At 36.9% G+C, this 20,009-nt stretch overlaps 1 protein-coding gene across 2 annotated transcripts in view; it reads right to left on the minus strand.

Moving 5' to 3' along the window:
- Positions 1 to 4,070: 4,070 nt before the first annotated feature.
- LMBRD2 (LMBR1 domain containing 2) overlaps positions 4,071 to 20,009 on the minus strand; it is a 36,073-nt gene continuing 20,134 nt past the window's right edge. Inside the window, exons 15-19 of one of the 2 annotated variants that reach the window (XM_068666347.1) lie at positions 18,321 to 18,424; positions 17,069 to 17,115; positions 13,500 to 13,602; positions 11,861 to 11,990; positions 4,071 to 9,915 (exon numbers count right to left, since the gene is read on the minus strand). In XM_068666347.1, the coding sequence (XP_068522448.1) occupies positions 9,855 to 9,915; positions 11,861 to 11,990; positions 13,500 to 13,602; positions 17,069 to 17,115; positions 18,321 to 18,424 (445 nt within the window). In that variant the 3' untranslated portion in view covers positions 4,071 to 9,854. Of the gene's footprint in view, positions 9,916 to 11,860; positions 11,991 to 13,499; positions 13,603 to 17,068; positions 17,116 to 18,320; positions 18,425 to 20,009 lie in introns of those variants that run through there. The other variant, XR_011091081.1, reaches the window with a different exon arrangement.

The following is a 20,009-nucleotide window of genomic DNA, read 5'->3' on the forward strand; positions in this document are numbered from 1 at the left end:
TTGAGAAGTTATCCACATTTGCTAACTTCCAAAACATTAAAATTTATAGAATTCATAATTGATATATTTCATAAAGAAGTAGCAATTAAAATGCTTATGAACAGCACCCAGCTAAACAGTCTTGCTTTTCCTCCCACTCAAACAGATGTTCAATCTTTCCCAGTTTTATGGATTGACTGGCACACCAATATCATACTCAAAGATCTCAACTTCTTGAAAGAGAAAATTGGTGTTACACAGCTCATGCTTTTAATCCTTCCTGCCCTTCTATAGAAAAACGAAGCCTTGGCTCCATAGCAGAATTCCCTACTGCTAGCAGGTCACAAGCTGGAATGTCCTATGTCCCACTATTTCACTGTCACTTTGCTGTGGGCTTCTGGAGCCATGTAAAGTTTTCTACCTTTCTGATCACTGGCAGCAGAAAGCCACGAACAGACCAAATCCGAAAAGATCAACAAATAAGAAAAAGTAAAATCCAATGAAAATCTGACTTTCTACACAGACTTCTCTAAAAAGACTTTAACGATTCTCTAGATCCAACTAGGGTGACTGTCCTTCTTAATAGTGTGGCAAAAGTCAAAGTGGCAGCTACTCGAGATTCGGGGGATTCTCAATTTCAGAGTAATAGAGATATGAAAAAATATCCCAAGAGTGTAAGCATCCAAGGAAATGACAACTGCTTGAATGTGTTGGTAGTTTTAGAACTCAAGAATCATTTCACTGACTGCCATGGCTCATTATTCTCTGAAACTGCTGAAAGACTGCAGCAAAAATGAACAGCCTGTTTTTGTTGGTTTTGGTTTTAATTGTAACATTGGGCCACTTACTCTCAGCCTTATTGCTGCACATACTGTTCTGGAAGCATCATATCTTTGCCTATCTACCCCAAAGTATCTGGAAGTGTCACTTGTCCTTACAGCTGATGAGCTCAAATTGCCACATGTTGAAATTTACAGCTTGCATCCCTCAGTATGATCACAGGATCACAGAATAGTGGAGGTTGGAAGGGACCTCTGGAGGTCACCGAGTTCAATGCTCTTACAGACGTGTACAGACAGCTGGAACAGGTTGTGCAGGATTGGCATGCTAAGGAACACCACATCTAGACTATATAGCTAATCTAAAGGTTGGTTTAATATTACCCCTTTGTTCAAATACATTGATGTCTTCAGACAATCTCTGTAGCAGTTCCCAAAGAAATACCCATGTCAGATGTGGACTGATACTACTAGTGATGAAGGACCTGTTCATTTTGATGAGAGCTGAATCAAGCTCATCGGGATCAGCAGTAAATGTTGTTCCTGATAAACTGTGCAGGGGTAAACTCTTAACATCAGACCATGAGCTATGCTTAGAGTAGATGCCTGAGGTAACAGAATGAAAATCTTCAGTGCATTACTGAGCCCGGTATGGGCCTTCACAGCTGCTCTGCAGTCACAGAACTAAGTATCCTAAAACCTCTAGGGCCAGCTGTCAGCATGTTGCTATCAGACATCATATTGAGCATTTTAGGTGAGGCTGTGAGCAGCAAAAGGCGTAAGCTTAGCCCAGGACTAGGTAGAGCTCACACTTTCCTCTTTGCCATCCTTTGACTCTCCCACGCCTCGCTGTGCCTCTCAACCCGCTTCCTCTGTCACATCTCTCTGCCCATGGTTCGCCTCACCTCGTTCCTTTCCACGTGCTGTCTGACACAACAGCTGCCTGCTCAGAGGGGGGTCATGCTGTGGCACACTGGCTGCCCCATCTGCTAGCCTCCTGCAGTAGACTTACTGGTTATCTGTGAAACCTGGGCTTGAAAGCTGCTGCTTGCTGAAACTTGGAGGAGCAATACTCTGCTTTTCTATCTTCTTCCTGATTCCTATAGATTAAAAAAAAAAAAAAACAAAAAAAAACAAACAAACAAACAAAAAAAAAAAAACAAAAAAAAAAACACAATACTCCAAAATTAAAAGCTTCATGTTTTTACCAGAGTACCAGTGATTATGGAAGGAATGTCTCTAAATGACATGAGAATATGCAGGTATCCATGAAGGATTTTTAGGCATTACACCTCAGTTTTGCTTTAGTGTAGTCTGACTAAGCTACTTAAGCACACACCTCTAACCAGAATAGCTGTTTCTGTGGAAGGAACCCAAGAGCTTTTCTCATTGTTTGAGCCTAACTTGCATTCATACAACTGCTCCAGTGTCTGACCTCTGGGTTTGAGCTGAATTTTTCTCTGCAGGTCAGGTCACATTTTCTGAGAAAAGAAAAAAAATGTGTCTCCTTTTAGAGTCTGGCCCTGACCAACTCAATAAAGCTCTCAGAAAAAAACCCTGATGGCAACTGTGTCTATTGAACCAAAGCATGAGAAGACGATGCAAAAGATAAGACGTTTATGAAGAGGAAGGGATAAGATCTTGATCACAGTATGTGGAGCAGACTGGGACAAACAAGTACCAGGCTGCGGTAGGCACACCACGGCACTTTGCAGACAGGGGAAGGGAGAAGGGCAGAGTGAGGTTAATTCGCAACCCAGACAATTCACAGCCAAACGCTGTATCAAAAGACTTAACATTTGCTAAGAATGTGAGATAGTGGCATTAGCAACCACTGAGAACTACAAAACAGAATCAATATAGCACTCTAAGCAAGTAAAAATCTGGCAATGAATAACAAAGTTAATATTCCATGCAGAGTGAATGCCCCCCTTTGAACTACAGGGTTAAGCTCACAATAGCTACCTTATGACAGCAAGTTTGGAGGAAGTGTGTGGCAGATTAACTATGCTAAGAGCAACTCAATTCAACATCCAAACTGTCTGTGGAAAATGGAAAAAAGCATATACAGACCATCATTCTACCACTCTTGTCTTGTCTCCTGTCAACAGAGGAATGACATCCCCTTGAATGTGATAAATGAGATGACTCCATTTGGTCCACTGAGCTTTGTCAGTGACCTTTCATAACATCTACATGTGTCATTCATTTACAACATTATCCTGAGTGCACAAATACATAAAATGATAAACAAAAAGATCTAGAAGAGACATTTGGTAGCACAGTAACAAGGAGGGAGAATGGGTGACATTCTAGAAATGGTGTGACAGGAGGAGTCCCTCCAAACAGTTCTGGGTCATTCCTACTGCAGCAATGGCAGACACTGCTCTTGAGAGGACAAAATGTTTCCCACAACTTACTTTAAACAACAGTTCCAGACCAAATATGATACAAATCAAAGGCAGCAGTCACACCAATCTCAGTTGTTGCCAAATGATCTGATGTGCTAATACAATGAATTATTACTTGCTCCAGGGTATGACTTTTCAATTTACTACATCCAGAAGATAATCCTGTACCTCTCAAGGGAAATAATGCTTCATTCAGCAGAATGAAAAAGGAAGCCTAAAAATATGTACAGCCACTGCATCTGTAAAGACAATAAAACTTTTTAATAATTGCATTATTAAAGAAAACCTCTCTACTCATCTTTGTCCCTTTTTTTTTTTTTTTTTGGGGGGGGGGGGGTAAAACCAATAAACAAACAAGTAGTAAAAGAAAAGAGTTAACTCTTTCTTCACATTCACTTGTTTTTCTTCTCAGTATCAGCTGAAAGAATTCTGTTCCAGCTGGATGGAGGAAAAGGAAGTAGGGATGTAGGAGCCGTACCCTCTGCCCCACCTCTTGCCCCCCAAAAGTACAAGGGGTCCAGTCAGCCCCAGAAACACAGAGGCTCCTTACAGGATCCCTTCAGGCACTGTGGGAAGCTTACAGCTTAGCCTCCCTGTGTTCACAGAAGCCTGGGCAACCTGTCAGGAATGGGACTGGACCTAAAGTGCCATGTCTCAGCCGTGGGCTCTGACAATGGTATGTCCAGCTACGCAGGCTTTTTTCCTCTTAAGTCTTCCATTCTTTTCCCATTTAAATCTGCTTTAAAGAAGATACAAAAAAAGTGACAAAACCATGATTGTCTTCTAAAGTAAACTTAATTTCTAGCTGGAAGGAAGGAACAGGCTGAAATTCTCTGAGAGATCACTTATCAGAAAACATTACAGAGAAGTCTGAATATCTAAAATACACCAGGGAAAAACGTATTGCAGAAATGATTTATTTCATGCCAACTTAACTCTTTGACATACAATTCAAAAATATATCCAGTACATCAATAATTTAATACACAAAAAAAATTATAACTCAGTGAATTCCAAAACAAGGTTTTATCCACACATACTTGCATCATAAGGCAAAAGCTAGTCTATCCATAAGCAGCACTCCTACAGCCTATTCTCGAAATACATTGGAGAATAAATGTCTTCTACTACTATAGCTATACTTAAAAATAATTTCCCTTGTCTTCCAGATACTTCCATAGAAACATAAGATATTTCTACAGAAAATAATTTCTACAGCGATAGCTAAGCTATCAAACTATTGTAATTCATAGAAATGTCAAATATAACATTATCCTGAAGAAATAACTGAATTTGCATATTATTATTGCCTGCCAATTACAACTAAAACACACACACACAAAATTAAACATGCTGAGGAATACATTCCAGTGCACTTTAATAGAAACAAAGAACGAACCTGATGGTGGTTACCATATGACTGAAACAGAAGATACCAAATTTAATGCAACAATCAATGACAGCAATCAATATACTAGAAAGGGATCCAGTTCAAGGTGCTATTCTGCTAGGAATGCTGGGTTTCTATTAACATAAATGGTGTAGGAGTGTCTCAGCTTCAGTCTAGACTACTTAATTAGAGGCACAGATAGTATTAATAGAACTGCCATGAAGCAGCACATATTCCTGCAGAGCCCGTTAGGGAAAAGGAATGTAAAAATTTCAAAAGGTTTACAAGATTCACCAGTAAGTTGCTCTGTAAAAATCAATCATTTTCTGATTTTTAAACAAAAGTTAAAAGCTAGGAGAGAATATATTGTTTCAGATTCAAACACTGCTCTGTTATGAATAGGCCAGATTTGCTTAAGCCTCATAAAAAGTCTTCCTTCATAAAGTGATCTGTTTGGTACCATAAATGCCCTTCAGATTGCAAGTAATTAACAACAATAATGAAATTTGTAACAAAATAATGTATTTTTCATATAACACAGTATTCCAAGATAAATTTAATAAAATTATAACTACAGAAAATCAGAGTAACCATTATTAATACTTCATATCTAAAACTCATCGTGCTTGTGATTTAAAATAACAATAGTATTGAAAAGTTAGCAGCTTTCTACTACTCCCATTAATACTGTTAAAGACAATTTATTTTACAGGTGCTTGATTGCAAAACAAAGACATATTATATATACTGTGATTTTTCCAGTAGTGTAAGTTACAGTAGTATAGTTTGTTATCGTACCTAAGTGATAAAATATATCATAGTTTGCCCTATGCCCTTTACATAGTTCGCTAAATGTCTCCTTTATGTTCCCTCATAGTGATGTGAAGTAAGAAATCTTTCTAAGAGCTGCACCTTACTTCAAGTGCAGAGGACTCACTTCTTAATGTAGTTATGAGAATGTGTGTATTTCTAGATGTTTGAAAACAGAAATACAGATCTAGCAGGAACAGGAAGTTTGACTAGAGCTTTTTGCTCTCCATACTTTTAAAGAAATCCAGAAATCCAGCACTGACAGAGTATTAAAGTGGCTACTGTCTTCATTCCCACATCTCAACGTTCATGTCAATTTATGTGAATTCTTTTCACTGGTTTACATATCTGACTTGAAAATATTCAAACATCTGTATTTAGCTTGAGTGTTTTTGTTTTTTGATGTGTTTGTTGTTCTGTTGTTTTTTTTTGTTTTTTGTGTGTGTGGTGGTGGTGGTGTCCATAGCTTGAGGAAAGTGTGATAATGACAATAAAATCAAAGTATACCCTGGCTGCTCAGTAATTAAAAAAGCAAGACTGTAAAGAAAGATATAATTGAAATAAATGACTGTATACTGACAAAATTAATAAGCTAACATTCAGTTTCCAAAAAGCACATTTTGCAAGGCAGTTTTATTTTAAATCATCTAATCCAGAGCATCAAATGTACTGCAAAAAGAACCATTAGCATATATTACAATCACTGCTTAGACATACCAAAGTTGATTTTAATTTATTTTATATAAATATTTTAGGGTACTAATAGGAGTAGAATTCAAGGAACTCGGCAAGAGTTTGGTTGGGGAGGGAGGAGAGGGGTGTTTAAAACCTCAGGCACTTATCTTCCAAGCAAAACTTTTGCATTGTTTTTATTAGCAGTAACCAAATTAGTCTAAAATTAGCTCAGGTATGCAGCAAGTGTCATGCAGGCATACAGCTTATAACACTTTTTTTATAATTGTACCCTGTATTTTTTGTTGAAAGTTTTCCAGATTTAGTCATATGCTCTAACAATTACTTTTTGAAACACTTTAATCAGCCTATCAATTGCACTTAGAGCAAGAGTAACTGTTGGTCAGTAATGAACACATGGATAAAATAACGCCTTCACTTGTCAACTCAAATCTAAGCTCCCAACATCCAGGGGCTACATGATGTGACACTGGGGATGTCCAAGCACAAACCAGGGAAGAACCCTTGAGATATTTGATGAGCTCTGATTTCTGGGCTTTCAAAAAGCAGCTGCTGGTTACTCCGTTACTGCACTTCAACATCCAAAAACAGGTCAGTGGATTCCCACCTCAATGAGCTCAGAATTTCTGTATTAGCAACTGAAACCCCACTGCCATGAATTTATAAAGGCAGATCCTCAAATCACTATATCCCCATAAAAACTGCTCAGAGGGCTTAAACCAGGGACAAGTTAGCTTTTGTATATTAAATCCTGACCATGCTTCAATAGGAAATTCTGCTAGCAACTGTTCCACTGATTTCTGAGAGGGGAAAAAAAATCGAGCCCTGAGAAGGCTTAAACCATTGCTCTGAAGTAAACTGCATCTAGATAAGAATAATTCACAAATGTTCAGATAAGCAAATGTCCCTTCTGTGACTTTTCCACTAGCACTGAATTAGATCCCTTTGTAGTAACATTTCAAGAGTTAAATTAAGATCTTGCACCTTTATTTCATTCACAGATTTTCACAAAAACTGTTGGGCAATTAAATGAAATACATGTTATAAAAATAGAAATATAAAGTCTTGGAACATTCATGTTGATGGATGTCCAAAACATACATCCCCTTTCAGATAAGGCTGAATACAAGATAGTGTTTCTAAATGTAGCTACTATAAATTAAATAGGTGCTATTATAAAGTTCCTATTATAAAGTTCCTAAAGAACAGCCTGAATTAAAAAAGTGTCTCTTTCTCAACTTACAGTTCCTGATACAGCCATAAGATTTTGATCAAGCTTTTACAATACACAAAATGCACAAACTAAAAAAGTGCCCTCTTACAGGTAAAGTGGAAATTGCATGAGTTTGGACACATGCGGGCATAGCCGTCATTCAGCGTATTCACCTAAGAACAAAACTGACAGTTATTTTATGCCTGCCCATTTATTTACATAATTATTTCTACACAAGTAGAGTATTTCTCCTCCTTCATAATAACAATACAGTGTTTTAAAACAGGCAGATTGATATATTACAAATACCACTACTGTTAGAACATATAATGTACTAAATCACAGGAGGTAGTTAGATTTCCATTAACGGTTACTTCAGAAAACAAAGACTACTTTTAAGAATTAGTAGAACACCTCATTCATGAAAATTTACTTTTCATAATAACTCAGTCCCAGATGCTTTAAGGGTTGCCTGTCTTTTTAAGCATGGTGATAATTTATGATAGAAGCATGTTCTCTTTCAGTATTCAACATCGTTTTGCAATAAGCACTTAAGAAAACTCTAAGTGGTAAAGATATAAGACAAATTCCAATAAAGCAACATTTTAAGTTAATCAAATTTCACAAGATGTCATGAGTATGACCATATCTTCAACCTTATATTTCAAACTTCATTCAACTAACTACAATTCAAAAATATATGTACACCAATGAAATTAATGAGAAGCATTTTTTACACTGTTATTAACATTAATTGGCATTTTTGAATGGCATTTAAATGAGTAAGCATTTATTCTTTTTGCAACAACTTACTGCAAAATACAGGCACCTTAAAAACAGATACATAATGCAACCAGGGCATTTGGGACATAAAGTGATTATTATTATCTAGTCATGCTACGTATTTCCCTTCTTCTAAAGAAATACCCTAAATTTGTAAGTTGTGCCTGAATCATATGCAAATTATAATGTTTCAGAATTTAACTCAGCTTTCTTATTAGATTTCTTTTACACTTAAAAAGCCATCAGTATGCCAAGATTTTCAACAGTTACAGCTATAAAAATCTTACACAGACATATCTTTATGAATGTATTCTTGCTATTGCACATGTTCATACGATGGTGAAACCCTCATCCATATTCAACTATTTACACATGCTACTTATCTTTATATAGCATTAGAAAAGGAAAAAAAAAAAACAGTTACCTTTCTTGATCAATATATACTTCTCCAAAATTTATGCCAGTGAGATTTATGAGCACAACCTGCCATTAAATTTTCTGCCTATGCAGGGTCTGATTCAAAGACCACTGAAACCAAAAGAAGCCTTAATTTAAAATCAGCAGATTTTGGACTAGGCATAAAAATTCAAAAAGGAAAAAAAGTTAGAAAATGCTTATTTTAATAACTGATATAGCTGCACTTTGGATGCATCAAGATACTTTCATAGCATCTGCTCAAATACAGAAAAATAAATCCTTCTAAAAACGCTCTTTTTAAAACTTAAATGTTACTGTTCAAGTTGAGCCCTAGATATAGATATATTTAGGAAGTTTATTCTCTATTAACTTAATTATTAGTTTTCTCCTTTTGGTCATTACACAAAATCCCACACGGACATACAATTACATCTACAATAGAAGAATCACAGAACTGAAGGGGTTGGAAGGGACCTCAAAAGATCATCGGGTCCAACCCCCCTGCCAAAGCAGGCTGCTCAGGTAGGCGTCCATACGGGCCTTGAATATCTCCAGAGAAGGAGACTGCACAACCTCCCTGGGCAGCCTGTTCCAGTGCTCCGTCACCTTCACTGTGAAGAAGTTCTTTCGCATGTTGGTGTGGAACCGCCTGTGCTCAATCTTGTGGCCAATACTTCTTGTCCTATCCCCACAAACCACTGAAAAGAGGTTGGCCAAATCCCTCTGTCCCCCACACCTCAGGTATTTATACACATGGATGAGATCCCCTCTCAGTCTTCTCTTCTCCAGGCTGAACAGACTCAGCTCTCTCAGCCTTTCCTCATAAGGAAGATGCTCCAGGCCCTGTATCATCTTTGTGGCCCTCTGCTGGACTCTTTTGAGGAGATCCCTGTCTTTCTTGTACCGGGGAGCCCAGAACTGGACACAGTACTCCAGGTGAGGCCTGACCAGGGCAGAGTAGAGGGGGAGGATCACCTCCCTTGACCTGCTAGCCACACTCCTCTTAATGCAGCCAGCATTAATGTTCCCATTGGCCTTCTTGGCCAACAGGGCACAGTGCTGGCTCATGGTCAACCTGTCATCCACCAGGTCCTTCTCCTCACAGCTGCTCTCCAGCAGGTCATCCCCCAGCCTGTACTGATGCATGTGGTTGTTCCTTCCCAGGTGCAGGACTCCACACTTGCTCTTCTTAAGAAGTTTATTCTTGTCGTAGGTGGTAAAGTTCTAATACATGTGCATTTCCAAAATATAGTTGTTCCTTCATTATTATTTTAAAAACAAAAATGGTCTTCTCTATTTCTGTGATATATCATAAATACAGTATTTTCCAAGCAACGATTAGGAAATACATGTCCACTGAATTTTCCTTAGCTTTGAGTTTAGACATCATCAAATATTACGCTTCGAGACATTGACAGGTATCTTCCACCAGGCTGGTACCTGCAGAATGAATTTTAAGTATGAAAAAGTATCACAGGAAAAAGAAGAATAAAGACCCAAGAATATATATAACCCTCACTGCACACTTTGCTTCTTTAGTCTCAATGATTGTTAGAAGACCTGAAGTTCTACTGGACTACTTTTTCCATGAGAATGTTTTATGCAGTCATTAAATTAAATCTCATGTGATCAAAAAAGCATATGGTTTGCAATATGAATATAGAGAGTCTTAAAGAACTTTGCTTCCTGTTACAAAGGAAAGAAGTTGAATGCTTTTGTTAAATAGTACAAACTTTTTAAAAAACAGCATCAAAAGTTTCTTGTTTGGGCGTTTAACAGAACATATTGCATTCCTAGGAAGCATATAAAGATTAATTAAAACAAACAGCTGCATACTTACCAGGAAAAAGAGGAATCTTCACAAATTATTGGTCATATATATTTCAAAAGGATTTAGAAGGCACAAGTAAAATCTGATACAAGCATGATGTACTTCCTGTCTGCAGTACTTAGCAAAACCCAGACACAAAACCAGAACTTAGCCTCCCTAGTGCTGTTACAATGTCCTAAAACATTTATAACTATTGCAGAAGCTATCATTTAAAAATAAATAAATAAATCAATGTCATACAAACTATCTTTAAGTGAATTGAAATTTTAAATGGAATTACTCTTGATTTATCGATTCTATGAAATGAAGGTTATAGAAGAAGGCTCAATTAAACTCTCTGGTTCCAGGTTTCCTTCTTAAAGCAAAAGATCAGAGTGCTCTGCAAAATCGCGTAACTGCCAGAAGACTTCAGATATATACTTGAAAAGTATTTGCCTCAAAATAATTATAAAAAAGCCTATGTACATTTTTGTAGGTTATTACCCCTTCCACGCACTGTTTAGAAAGTCAACAATGCTTAGAACTGCAAGGTAGTTTCTCTTTAAACTCTCGTACTTGAACAAAGCCAACAACCCCAAGCTTCTGAAATGTTGTGACACTAGATAATACAAGTTAGTCGCTGTTATAATCTAACACTGCTGAATCAATCCACAGAATCTGGTAGGGTACTTTAACAGCATTCTTTACATACGTTTGAACTGGCATTTATTTGCTGACATTACAGATGTAACTCAACAGAAACCACTTTGGAATTTTTATTGGATTTGATATGCTAATTTAAGCTGAAAAATAACACAAAGTGTAACGCCCTTATAAGAAATTTAAAATGATTTATCATTAAAAGGTTCTAAATCATAATAGGCTAGGTAAAAAAAAGCATCCATTACATGTGTTACTTCTTTCCTCAATATGAAGCAGAGCCTAGCAGCTAGTAAGATACCCGTTTCTAAGAACATTTGGTGTTGCAAAGACATTCAGAGAATCACAGAATACTCTATTATACACAGAGCTACACCATACAGTCCAAGAGTTTTTGTTCAATAGGTTCAGATTTTCATTTACTTCACTAGTCTCCAGATCCAATCCCCAGCTGCATTCCTGTAACTACTGGCCTGCAATACTCTGTTTTGTTTCCTGCCTTTCCATCCTTTATGATGTTTGCATATAGGGAAATCAAGTTAAGCTTTCTGAAGTACTGTAAGACTGAGGTCCTGTAGGAAAACCTTATATAGGACATATGTAGGTCTTTCTTCTGGTCTTTCACTTCTGTATTTATAAGCAGTGTTTTTCACATTACACCAGCATACAAATTTAATGTTCAACTCAAACATTTCTAATAATAATAATAAAAATGAAAAAGCCTTCATATTTTGACTGGTTTTAAAACATTTTTCATATCTTTGTGGAGAAGGAAGAAAAAGAAAGGAGCTAATGAGAGTCAAATAGTTTTAAAAAGCTATTATTACAAAATCATCCAATATAACTGTTACAGATCAGGAGATATGAGCCAATACCTTTTAATTTTTAATTCTAAATAAAACAGAGATTCCTCACCTTCCAGAGTCTGATTCAAGAGGGTCATCATTAATTGAGTCTGCATTAAAATCCAAAGGTTCTGCATCCTGGAGAAGTTCTATTCTATCTCTCTCAGTCCTACCATTTGATCGGGTGTACTTTGACAGTGCTGAATATGTAAAAGAAAGGAAAGATACTTGTTTGGTCTATGTACACCTTAGAGTGTGTGGAAACATCAAACTTAAAAAAACACAATAGAAAACAGTGTAATAATTTGCTAGTATCTCAGATAAAGCATAAGAGTGATTACCTAGAGTAAGTTCAATATTAAGCCAAATCTGGCTATGTTCTCAAATCTGTAGGTAATTTGGATTTTATTTTTAATTTCCAGAGCTATGTGACTACAACTTTTCATTTTCGTCTCAACCAGGATGAGATCTAGTTTTTCATTTTCTTTTCACTCTTTGCAAAAGTTATAAACAAATATTACTTAGAAGTAAATAACTAAAGCATCCATTCTTCTTCCTACTTTCCATTTTTAATTAAACTAGCTGTGAAAGAGATATGTATAAAATTTACCTGGAGGTTTTTCTCTTCTTTTTCTGTGGATTTATCCACTTCAAAACAAATTAGTGAAATAACCAGTTGTTTTGCAATTCACTGCCTCCTTCACTAGGCCAGTGCCTACAGCTGTTGTTGTGTAGGCACAGTGCCTACAGAATGCTCCACAATCATATGGTTAATATTAAAATATAATTTCAAATAATTTCAGTTTGCCTACCACTGAAAATTTGGGTTTCCAACTGTTGTAATGTGTGGGGGGAAAAAAATCTGCCAGCTGTCTCTGAATTATGTTCAAAGCTTCCCCACCTCCCACTTTTTCTTACCTTTTTTTTTTTTTTGAATGTTTTCCCATTTATTGAGTAAACTTTTATCAGCTTTGCTTAATTTAACCTGTCATACTTAGTTGTTCAGTTACATTTCTCACCTGTTGTTAGCTTACAAGAGCACATAAAATATATTTAAAAACATTAATACAAATAATGACACAAGGACAAGTCAACCTTTGGAAAGTTAAAGCAGACAATGAAAGTTTGTTTGTTTTCAAAGCTTTTTGTCTCAACATTATTATTCTTCAACAAGAAAAATAATACTGCACATATAAGAATCTAAGCCATCAATATTTTAATATGTGTTATTAAATGAACATGCATGTGCTCATATATGTTGTTGCCTTTACATTTGTTGGTCATTTATCTGGTTATTCCAGTTTGAATTAATTCATTTGCAACTAGAAAAGGTAAATTTAAAGACTTAAATCTTCCAATTTCAAAACATGTCCTAAATAAAGTATTTTTGTTACAAACTGCAATGCTGACTGCAATCAATGTATGTCTCATAAGAAAACCATGTAACTGAGACCAGCCAGAATCTCCAACTACAGCTGGTCAAAAGACAGGAAGAAACACAGCACTCTTTTCAGGTGTCTTTAACGGACAAGGCAGCACTATGCCACGGAAGGAAATGTATCAGCACATCATCTAAGACAAAAGGAAGCTATTTAGTCTTTCTTATACAGCCAGCAATTGTGCAGACAAGATATTAAAAACCTAAAAACAAACAAACAAAAATGCACACACTCAAAACAACAACAGAAAAAAAAACACACAAAACTTACGTCTATTGGTATTGGTCTCTGAGAAACTGGATTCTTTCTGTTCTGTGTGGACAACCCTGTTTCTAGTAGAATCCTCTCTATTTCCATACCGCTCTTTCCATTCCTAGAAAAAGACAAAAAAGAAAAACATTAGCTGTGAGTAAAGAGCAATGCAACTACAGCATACCTAGCATCAAGAGATATTCCACAATTCAAAGCTAACTGGTCAATTACAACATACTATGAAAGTAATACTTCAAAAAGAGTTACTCTTTGATATCTTTATACAGCAAAAACTCTTGTTTTGTTTTAAACTCAAAGTAAGTCCTTCACAAAACCAGTTTCAATAAATGTTCTCTAGAAGAGAACATCTCAGAGGAAACAAGCTACATATTAAATCTACAAAGTTCTTCAAATGCTCTAAGTTATGGTGAGAAGATAAACATTCTTGTTTTCTGGTTTCTCCTTCCATCTAGTGGTAGAATTGTAAAATACCCAGACAACAAAAAAAAATCTGAAAGGCTATTTTTACTAAGCTTATTCTTTTTGTTCCATTCCATCATCTAACTTTGTAGCATTTAATCTTTCTAATATGGAAAAGTATGAAGTACTAGAAAAAAAAAATATCACCCACTCTTTTTAGGAGAGAACTTCATGTATCAATAGAAATTTTTCCAATTGTTCCACTAACTCCGATGTATTTCAGATTCATATATGGATCCCTGCTATATTCAAAAGTTGCTGTACTGTTTTACACCATCAAATCTTATAGTTCAAAGCTGTAGATCAAACATTTAATCGTAATCCAGTAAGAAGTAATACTCTCAAAAGCCCCAAAAGGTTCAAAAATGGATGTGCTACAGTAGTTAGTACAAACTCAAAAAACAGGTAATATCTCAAATTGGGCTTGTAGTTGAAACTAAAATTGTTGCTTTATACCAGATCATTTCAGTGTATACTAAATACATCATGCATTTACTACTACATCACTTTGTATAGAGGGCAAGTCCTAAAATTATGGGATGTAGGGAGCTGAGGGGACCATCAGAAGAAAGGTCTTTGCAGTACTGGCCGCTATCAAAAATTGAAGGCATGTTTCCCTGAGCCTGAAGAACCCAGAGGTTTTAGTCCCAGAATTATCTTGCCTTTCTGTAAACAGTATTTCCCCCCTTAGTCATTTCACTTTTCACATGTATCCTCTGGATTCCTCTCTTTGATTGTGACGGTCTCTATGAAATTCCAAATGCTGCAAGTCAATTACTAAAGCTGCAGTTAACTGAAGGTGCTTAAATGAAGCTGCCTGAATTATACTCTGGTTACAACAGACATGAGGAAGGCTGAGGTACTCAACAACTTCTTCGCCTCAGCCTTCACTGGCAGTCAGACTTCCCATGTCTCTCAAGCCCCTGAACGCCTAGGCAAGGGCTTGGAGAGCAAAGTCCCCCCTACTGCAAGTGAAAAGCAGCCTCATTGAAAAGTCAAAGGGGCCTGATGGCATGGATCCCAGGGTCCTGGGAACTGGCTGATGGAGTTGCCAAACCTCTCTCCACCATAGCTGAAAATTCATGACAGTCAGGTGAAGTCCCTGGTGACTGGAAAAAGGGAAACATCTCTTCCATTTTTAAAAAGGGTAGACAGGAGGACCTGGAGAACTACAGGCTGCTGAGCCTCACCTCTATGACTGGTAAGATCCTCCTGGAAGTAATGTCAAGGCACATGCAGGACAAGGAGGTGATCCAAGACAGCCAGCATGGCTTCACAAAGAGTAAATTATGCCTGATCAATCTGTTTGCTTTTTGTGATGGAGTAACTGCATCAGTCAACAAGAGAGACTGACCAATATCATCTACCTGAACTTCTGTAAGGCCTTTGACATGGTCCCATACGACATCCTGAGCTCCAAATTGGAGAGAGATGGATTTGAAGGGTGGACCCTCCAGCCGGTAAGGAATTGATTTGATGGCCACACTCAAGAGAGCGGTGGTCAATGGCTCTGTGTTCAGGTGAAGACCAGTGACAAGTGGTGTCCCTGAGGGGTCTGTCTTGGGACTGGGGCCGTTTAATGTCTTTATCAATGACACAGACAGTGGAATCGAGTGCACACTCAGCAAATTTGCAGATGACACCAAGCTGAGTGGTGCAGTTGATGCATCAGAAGGAAAGGATGCCATACAGAGGGACCTGAACAAGCTTGAGAAGTGGGTCCATGTGAACTTAATGATGTTCAATAAGATTAAGTGTAAGGTGCTGCACCTGGGTTGGGGCAATCCCAGACATGAGCACAGACTGGGAGAAGAACCCCCTGGGCGCAGTCCTGCCGAGAAAGCCTTGGGGGTTGGACAAGAAGCTTGACATAAACCAGTAGTGTATGCCTGCAGCCCAGAAGGCCAACAGGGCTGCACGAAAAGAGGTATGGCCAGCAGGTTGAGGGAGATGATTGTTGCCTTCTACTCTGCCCTTGTGAAGCCCCACTTGCATCCAGGTCTGGGGACCCCGGACAAGAATGATGTGGGTCTGTTAGAGCAGGTCCAGAGGAGGACTACAAAGATGACCAGATGGCTGGAGCACCTCTTCTAGGAAGGAAGTCTGGGAGCAGGAGATGTTCAGCCTGAAGAAGAAATCACCTGGGGAGACCTTACTGTAGCCTTTCTGTACTTACATGTAATGCAGGGCTTATAAAAAAGATGGAGAGAAACTATTTACTCAGGCAGATAATGGTAGTAACAAGAGGGAATGGTTTTAAACTGAAAGAAGGGAGATTTAGATTAGATGTTAGGATAAAATTATTTCCTCAAAGGGTGGTAAGGCACTGAACAGATTGCCCAGAGAAGCTGTGCATGCCCCATCCCTGCAGGTGTTCAAAGCCAGGTTGGATGGGGCCCTAGGCAACTGTATCTTCTAGTGGGTAGCATCTGTCCCTGTAGCACAGGGATTGGAACTAGATAATCTTTAAAGATCCCTTCTAACCCAAGCCATTATATGGTTTTACAATCTTTCAACTCAATAAGCATTGGAAAAGATTTGAATCAAGTATTTTGTTTGCTACCCAGTGGCAACAGCACTTATTCTGTCTTAATATAATTCCCTCCTCTGAAAAAAAACTAACCCGTGCCAATTACCAACAAGCAAACAAAACAACAGGTAAGTTTAGGAGAGCACACAGTACCCATTTCAAGCGAATATTCCAACACTGCCTTTCCACAGTTATTTCATTATTTCAAGCAGAACAGTATCAACAGAAGGGTTTGAGAGCAAGCCATTCAAGATCATTTTGAAACCAACAGATTGGGATCCCGCTTAACAGGAACTACATTTGTTACACCAATAGGCATAGGTCTTTCTAACCGCACACTGAGTAACAAGAGCGTCCAAGTAGTATGACCACAATCACCCTCTTATCTTTTAAAATGATCATGTACATTATCTTTTTCCCCCAGTCATGACTATTCTGCAAGATTAAACTGATTCCATCAGTTATTGGAGGATATACATTTTTTGTCAAATAGTTCAAGATGAATTAAATAGCAATAGCAAATCCTACCAAATATTGTACTACACTATAATTATGATTAGAGAAAACATGCTCATACCCTTCTTCTGTTTTCACCTTCTTCCTGTCTTTGTCGTTTTCTTTTCTCTAAGAATAAAAAAAAAGTCCAGCTATGTAACAGAAAAATAGTTATTCACAGACTTTTCTCAAACAAAGGGAATGAAAACCCAGTGTTAACTACCAGGGTTCTCATTGAATAGATGACTCATACAATTAAATAAAGCCAAAGACAAAGCTGCTTCTCTATCATTATGGAGTTTCCCATTAAAATCAATTCATCATGTTGATATCTTCTGTCAAGACATAACAATTGGATACCAGTTGGCAAAGCAAGAATAAACTTGAAGAAACGACCGGAAAAAGTACAACATTAAGAAGAAACTTGGGTGTTATTAAGTAAAAACCTTTTTGAAGTTCTGGGAAGCCTAAAGCATGACCAATATAGTTTGTGTCATTATCTGCTATTCAGTTGGAAGTGTAACATTACAATGCCAAAGAAATAGTAATCTGTTGTTGAGTGGAGTGACACCCTTCCTGCTAAAAAAACAAAGCCAAAACAAAACAACCTCTAAATTAATCTAGCTGGTTTTGTTTCTAATAAGGTATGAAAGGAGAAGTAAAAGTATTGCATAATATAACATTTTATCTACAGATTTTAGTTTCTGAATCTTTACTTAGGACTACAAACAGCTTTAAACAAGAACTCTTTCAATAAAAAAAATAAAAAAATAACAAAAATAAAAAACAAAAAAAAAAAACCAAACCAAAACAAAACAAAAAAAAAAAAACAAAGAGCTCTCCAAAACAGCTATTAACTACAGCTCTACAGAATATGCTTACTGTGATAAAACACAATAGTTAACAGAAATGGCAAAAATATCCTAAAGGGAACGATGGAATTTAGACAGGTCAGTGAACGCACACACAAAGACTAAAATGATAAAGACAATTTAAGTGGTAACTATGCTTTATGACAGATTAAACAGGATCTCTGCACCTGCTCAGGTATTATTATATCACTAATGACTTCAAAGGAACACCACCTAACTGAATTGTAAAAATTACAGACACTGTACAAGTAAAGCTGGTATTTTACTTCAAATGTCAATGAAGTCCAACAGTGTTTACACAGGAACCTGTATTGTGAATCTGTTGCATTGTGTGCAGTAAGTAGACTGCCTCAGTACCATTCATAACACTGAAAAGCTATATGTTCTTTTTCTCCCAACATTTCAGACATGGAAACATGTAATATACTTTCTATGAAGAATAGGATAGAGAATCTAACGTACCTCTTCTGATTAGCTCCTTTCCTTCATCAATCAAATCAGAGGTCATTTCACTGTCCCCCATGAATTGCTGAAATCCCAAAAGATTCAAACAACGAGTTCCTAAACTGGTAAAAGCGAAAAAATAAGAAATTCCCTTTGTTAATTCACGGTAGAAATTTCCTTCCTTTCCACAGTAGAAATTTCCTCACAGTAGTTTGGATACCTCAAAATGTAAAACATTATTCAGAAACATTCTGGACAATTCAAAGAAAAAAACACCACTGAATTAAAAAAAAGATTACCTCAGAGATAAGAAAATTCAAAATAGTGACAGGTTCCTAAAGGTAGTTGAAAGTAATGGAATATTCCTATGCAAGTAGTGAGATAAAAATGCTTATGGTCTGAGAGTAGTGCAAATGATTTAAGACAATTAAGTGAAAACTTCTCAGATATAATAGAATTCATGCTTACCATATCCAATTCGCTCTCCTCAGCCAGAGGAAAATTACCATCAATGTTACACACATTATGATTTCTGTGTTGTTTTTTGTTTGTTTATTTGTTTTTAAACAGCAATAACATGAGATCTGCTTTCACTGCAGTTGTTATTTAGAAGAAATGCCTGGCATTCTTTTCAGCTGTAGGCCATCATTTTGGATGCCCATCAGGTGGCAGTCAGAGTAAGCTTGGTCCATCTTTTGTCTAGTTCCGGAACTGTATCCAGAAACTTTTTCAACTTCTCACCAGAGCATCCATGTTTTTTTTGTTAACTTCTGTACAAACTGTAACATCAACATCATGTTCAAAAATCGCTTCATTGTATACTCATTAGAAGATTTTTCCTGTACTATCTCAGCCTTAAAATAGTTAGATTAAATAAAAGAGACAGCCTTACTTGATGTATTTTAATTAAACATTCAGTTCCACATATATGTGAATTCCTTAGAAACCATTGGAGTTCATGCAAATCAAATTCTTCTACTTTCTTTTATTCTATTACACTGTATCAGCAAAGACCCAGGATCATCATGGACAGGTCACACAAAGCATTTTCTTGTCCTTTTTCATTTCTTTTGGGGATTCTTTCACCCCAACCTAACTTGAAGATAGGCTGGGAAAAGCTAGGACTGGATTCTTGTTGCCTTATTTCATGTGAATGTACATAGGCTACTAAAGAACATTCAAGGCAAACTATATTCCAGATGACTCTTAACACATACATAGCTTCTGACTGAAAAACACTGCAAGACTGAAGGAGTGAACATAAACACAGGCAAGCTGGGTCAGATGAAAAAGTGTTTCATCTCTTACAGTGGTCAGAAGCAGACATTCCGAAGCCAATTTAAGGACCAAGCAAGCATATGACTTTCTGTAATTACCCTTCCAGACTCCTGCAATTTGTGGCTTAGGGAGGCAAGATTTAATGATTTATAACACTGTGTTTTCAAGCTAGTCTGGTAACTGAGAAAAAATTTGTTATTAGTCTGTTAGAAAGTTCATTAGATTAGTAGAAACTCTTATGATTCTTTGTTTATTGGAAAATCTTGCTGAAAGCATAGGTTCCTCACCATAATTTTAATTTCAAATAGCATAATCTAATTTTTTGTGGGCTCTGAAGGTTGAACAGAATAGACCCCACAATCCGATTAATGAATGTTTAATGGGAAATTAAATTAATTTAAATGTAAAAACAAATGGTTTAAAAAAAGG

This window comes from Anas acuta, chromosome Z (genome assembly GCF_963932015.1).
Source record: "Anas acuta chromosome Z, bAnaAcu1.1, whole genome shotgun sequence".
Classification (NCBI taxonomy): Eukaryota; Metazoa; Chordata; class Aves; order Anseriformes; family Anatidae; genus Anas; species Anas acuta.